Consider the following 5,505-nt stretch of genomic DNA (forward strand, 5'->3'; position numbering starts at 1 on the left):
CATCCATCCATCCATCCATCCATCCATCCATCCATCCATCCATCCATCCATCCATCAACCAGCAGGTCACCAGTAAACTACAGGACACCCCAGTGACACATTAGATAAACAACCATAAAAACAGATCTAATGTCTTTCTGACTGTAGTTGGTGTTTAAACCGTACAGGATCTATGTTAAGTTCTCAGGGTTCCACATGCTTTTAGTGTTTAAAGTCGTTATAGCTTCTGTAGTCGTGTTTGTTCTCACGCTCCCTCCCTGATTGTTGTTTTAATAATGACTCTAACTCTCCCTCCCTCCCTCCCGCCGTTCTTACTCTCCATCCATCTAGGCTAGGATCTATGTGGGGAAACACCTTTGCGCTTATATTTTTATCCCTCAGCCAGAGGTATTGTTTACAGGGAGCCTTACGGCTTCTGACTCCGCTTGTATTTTTATCTGCCAATGGGTGAAGAAACCCAACAAGCTGAAAAACAGTCAGAGGAGGCGGTGCTAGTGTTTGCTTTGGGGCAACATAATTATCCTGTTGTGTAAAATCTGATTGAAAACAGATTAAGTTATTTAAACTTGAGTTAACGACGATAACATGCAGCTACTTTAAGAAACATTCTTCTTATTTATCTTTAATGGTTTGGATCTATGTTCTTCCTGGAGATATAAAGCATGCATCTCAGATATACAGCTTCAGATATACAGCAGTTCTGACACAGGATATGATGCAGATCTTTTTGGTTACATATATACTCTTAATTTAAACTGTAATATCACTGTTGTATCTTCATTGTTTGTTGTGAAAAATGATTCAAAAGCAACAATGGATGTTTCACTGCTTGATCATTTTTGCCTTTTAAATTGAAGTCACCTCACAGATTGGATGATTGAAATAATATCTAGTATTTCAAAGTAGCACATTTCATTTTTTTTTATTTTTGTATAATGTAATTTAAAGGAGAAAAAAAAGGAGAAAAAAAAAGGTCAGCTTTGGTAGAATGATTTAAGGTAGCGACTGTATGTTGGGAGCAAAATATAAAATCGCTAAGATATTTTGTTTCACATGCCCAAATGGTCAATGCTATAGCCATCCCCTCTAGGGATAAGCATGATAGAAAATGGATGGATGCAAATAAGCACCTGGTGCTTCAGCATTGCTTAGGAGAACTGCAGAGAGATCAGATTACCTTTCCAATAGTTAACTTGCAATATTACAGAGAAAAAAATGAATGTTTTTAGATACTTAGCATCAAATCTATGGCGAGGACATGGAAGTACAGGAAAACATATCAATCCTTTCATCTGTCCATATGTCCAGTCATCCGTTTACATGATAACTAGTTGCTCCCATTACTCTGTTGCTGAGTATGAATTCAGTAGCTGCAACCTTCAAAGGTCAGATTTGTCGGTCGATTACATCATAGTTCGGCGCCAATGCCTGTTCGGATTGGAAGGCTCCTCATTATGCGGTTGACAAATGCAGCCTTCCTTTTGCTCGTATTGAAGGGCGGGTCCAGCCTTTCCCACATAGCATTGGGTATCCCATTAATCATCGCGAGTCCGAGCAAGCCGGCTGCTCCGTGCTCAGAGGTAAAAATTGGAAGCGCAGTTTAATATAATATAAACATGTGAATATCTCTGTCTGAAATTAATGAAAATTTGTGTTTTAATGGTTACGTATTCAGATATGTGGAGAATAATGTTTGATTTATGTAAAAGTTTTTTTCTTTCCCTGTGTAAATGAGTTTGGCTGACATTTAAAGGTATTGCCGAGGATTTTCGCAAATTTTTTAAAAGACCCGCACTCTCCACTTTAAAAAAATACACAATGCACCACCCTGTACCCGCTCCCGAGAGGAAACGCCTATTAAACGCGTGCGAGAGCGTGCAGGAGTCCATTTTTCCTCATGCATTTCTTCTCATCTGTTGAAATGCTGCTGTTCTCATAGCTCATACAAGCTTCCTGTGCCCAAACGTTCACCCTCACCCCTAAATCCCTCCATCACTATATAGAGCGGGACTATATAATTTACTTTATAGTGAACTCAGTTAACTGACCGTTCAGACAGATGATCACTGCTTTTTGCTCCCTGTTGGTCACATATCTCCTCCTTCACTGCGTGGTGCCTCCGCCATCTTTGTTAGTAGTTGTGAGATAGCAATCCTATGGCAACAGCCGGCCGCTGTGACAGGAAATCCCATACTGTGCAAAGCATTCTGGGATATATCTGCCTCTTCTGAGGCCTTTCTTTTCTTCTAATACACTTCGTAATACACTTCGGTTTCAAAGAACCACGGTGAGAAAGGTGAGCTTCAATGACGGTCTAAAACCATAGCTCACCACATATATACGCCTGAAAGTGCGCATGTGCAGAAAAAGATAGCTAACCGGACGAGCACGTTGGACCGCCTTACGCAAACATATCACCAGAATGATTGATAATTAGGAGGACCACTTATTTAGAGGATCCACTCGGAAATAAAAGATTGTCTTCTATACCTTTAAGCTCAGATTCCAATATCTCTGCAGTGTGCGGACTTTAAATCTGGTATTCACATTGGAATGGGGGTCGTTTCTTGTCTTTGTTAGTCTGTAATAAATAAAACCTGTCTATGTCTCTGAAAGGGGGTTGTTAAAGGGAATTGTTGGCCTGGCTGAATAGGCGAGGTGCTCTGTTCCCCTGTAATGGGATGGACCAAAGGGGCAGAGCCGCTCATCGGGTTCAATTTGCATGTTTTCTAAGCCAAAACAAGGCTTTATTTTGGTCCACTCTATAGAGCCTCAAACTCAACACTATTTCTGAAATTTTGAATTGAAAAATCTTCCTGGTTGGGAAGCAAAAAGTCTTCAAATTGGGAGAAAAGTCCAGTGGATTGATTTTTTAGCTTTTTTTTTTGGAATGACTATGACCTGGATGACTGAGAATCTTCACCAAAATCTGTGGTTTAGACTTTAAACCTGCCTTTGTCACTGCTTGATGCGAACCTCATAGCGTAGCTCCTAGGTTTCTGTTATCAGATTGCTTGTTGAAGCACCATCACCCTCAAGGCTCTGCCCCAAATGATGCAGCCGGCTGCTTTTCAAGGGTGCATTTTATGCAGCTCCTAGCTTTTTAACTGCTTAAATGAGCTTTACCTTAATAGCAGATTTTTTCTCATTTCTACTACTCTTCTTGTTTCCCAAAAAAACATTGGTGAGGAAATGGCCCATCTTATTTTAGCTGCTGACCAGCAGGAGGAGACAATAGCTCCAAAGGTTTCCTGTTTTTGAAGTTAACTTTTTTATAACCTTATAACAGAAACTGGATCATACCAATGCTGTCATTTCAGGTCTGACTTTGATTGATACCAAACTGCTAAAGGTCCCACCAGAGCTGAGCCATGGGAACCAGTCGTCTTCTTCTTAATTAGACCGTTACTGTTAGACTCAAGTGGATTTTTGGTCAAGTTAGACACAGATTTTCTCATTTAGCCTTTTGAGGGACGGTAAAACACATTAAGTGGCTTTGGAGTATTGAAGCTGGCTTGCATGTCCGTGCATGTGAGATAGAAGCGCTTTTCCTCACAGAAATTAAGTTACACAACAATGTACTTTGGATAAGGAAGCATTACCAGCACAAAAACAATAAAGTCATGGAGACAAACATCTTTGCTTGTGATATGAATAAAAAAATGTCAGTCTCAATTTTTGTTGTTAAAAAAAAAAAAATCAAAATTTTGATTCTTGTCAAAATCGTTCCACCTTAAGTTGGGGATTATAATTCTGTGTTGAATCAGTTTGGACTGATTAGGTTAACATTATAAGAGAAGGACAGAAACATAGAAAAGTCTATCTATGACCCATCATCATACTTATGTGTTTCAGAAAAATTTGATCCCAACATACCTGAAGAGGGACCATCAGCGCCCCCTCCTGGCTGGCTGGAGGACATACATGGATACCAGGGCAATAATAAAGGAGGTGAATCTGAGACTGATGCTGATTTGGGTGAATCTCTTAAAGACATTTAAGCCAAAGTGGAATCGTGCCAGTAGTGGAAATGAGAAGTGCAATCAGTAAGGAAAGAGGTAGAAAGAGGAAGATAGATTCTTCCTATGGATTTTTTTATTTTTTATAGTGACCTCCTGTCATTCCTAGATGCTGCAAGGACAGTTCCTTGCGTGACAGGTTGTATAGTACGGAAGAGGATTAGGGCCACTGAAAAAAAAAAAGTTAACTGATCTCAGAATTCTGACATTTTTTCCCAGAATTCTGACTTTTTTCTCAGAATTCTGACTTTAATCTTAGAATTCTGACTTTTCTTCCCCAGAATTCTGACTTTTCTTCCCCAGAATTCTGACTTTTCTTTCTCAGAATTTTGACTTTAATCTCAGAATTCTGACTTTTCTTCCCCAGAATTCTGACTTTTTTTTTCTCAGAATTCTGACTTTTTTCTCAGAATTTTGACTTTTTTCTCAGAATTCTGACAGCTAACAAACATGTTAGCATCAAGCCATAGCCATGTCTGTTTTAGAGTCTCGCTCTGTTGTTTTAATGACCTTCTGCTGCTCCATTAATGAGGCGACCCCTTGGGCACGTAGAAAGTTGCCTAATTCCCTCAGAATTCTGACTTTTTTCCCATACTAAATTGTTGTTTGAACATTATGAACGTTTTACTGCTTAATATGAAATACAGTAGAAGGTTCTTACAGTATTGGAACAATCGTGTTACAGTAACAGTGGCCTTCTAATATGACGGTACAGTACAGCACACCCCTCCCTGTGTTGATGTTTAGGTCCGGAGGATGAAGAGCCGTTGTACCCCCCGCCCCCTGCCTATAACCCCCAACCTGAACTCAACAGGAGCACTTCAGTCCCCAACATCAGGTAAAACCAAACCAGTTTGTATCTGATAAGAGCTCTGAATTACATGAGGAACATCGAGCCATTCTTCTGTTCTCCTGTAGAGTCCCGTCGGTGTCGGAGGACGTGGCCCGAGAAGCTCTGCTCAAGTTCGTGGAATCCAAATGGAAGTACAGCTCCAAACCGGCCAGAAACCTCACGTTCAAAACTCTCAAACCCATCACCGTTTACAGGGTTCGAGTTCCTCTTTCTCTTTTCTATCATTACAGTAATGATAAGCTTTATGCATCAGAGCTGATATGTTCTTAAGGCTGAATGCTGAGGAACAGGTCTGCATGGTACCAGGAAAGAATGCAGTATTTTGATTACTATTATCATAATGCTATAACTTGTGTTAAATAACCTGTAATGTGTTTCTGCTTTGGGATCTTAGCAGACATGGACTTCAGCTAAGTCATTTTTACAGAAAATGGAAAATAAAATACAGATTTTCTCATTAGAGCCTCTTTACCTTCTAGAGCATTTTATGTAGATTCAAATACGATTTGAATGACATCTCTAAATGCATGCAGCTGGAACTGTTAGACTTATTTCAGTCCAGGTAACGTGTACATAGTGCTTCCAATAATATTGTAATAATGGTAAAAGGCCTGTACTTATATAGTGCTTTGG

The 5,505-nt window shown here is 39.8% G+C and overlaps 1 protein-coding gene across 1 annotated transcript in view; it reads left to right on the plus strand.

The window, feature by feature from the left end:
- Nucleotides 1-5,505, plus strand: part of LOC107093439 (protein SSUH2 homolog) — a 28,478-nt gene that overhangs the window by 5,170 nt on the left and 17,803 nt on the right. Inside the window, exons 2-4 of the mRNA XM_015388487.1 lie at nucleotides 3,856-3,951; nucleotides 4,767-4,857; nucleotides 4,938-5,067. Of these exons, the coding sequence (XP_015243973.1) occupies nucleotides 3,856-3,951; nucleotides 4,767-4,857; nucleotides 4,938-5,067 (317 nt within the window). The remainder of the gene's footprint in view (nucleotides 1-3,855; nucleotides 3,952-4,766; nucleotides 4,858-4,937; nucleotides 5,068-5,505) is intronic.

This window comes from Cyprinodon variegatus, unplaced genomic scaffold (assembly GCF_000732505.1).
Source record: "Cyprinodon variegatus isolate N-32 unplaced genomic scaffold, C_variegatus-1.0 Scaffold424, whole genome shotgun sequence".
NCBI classification, from domain to species: Eukaryota; Metazoa; Chordata; class Actinopteri; order Cyprinodontiformes; family Cyprinodontidae; genus Cyprinodon; species Cyprinodon variegatus.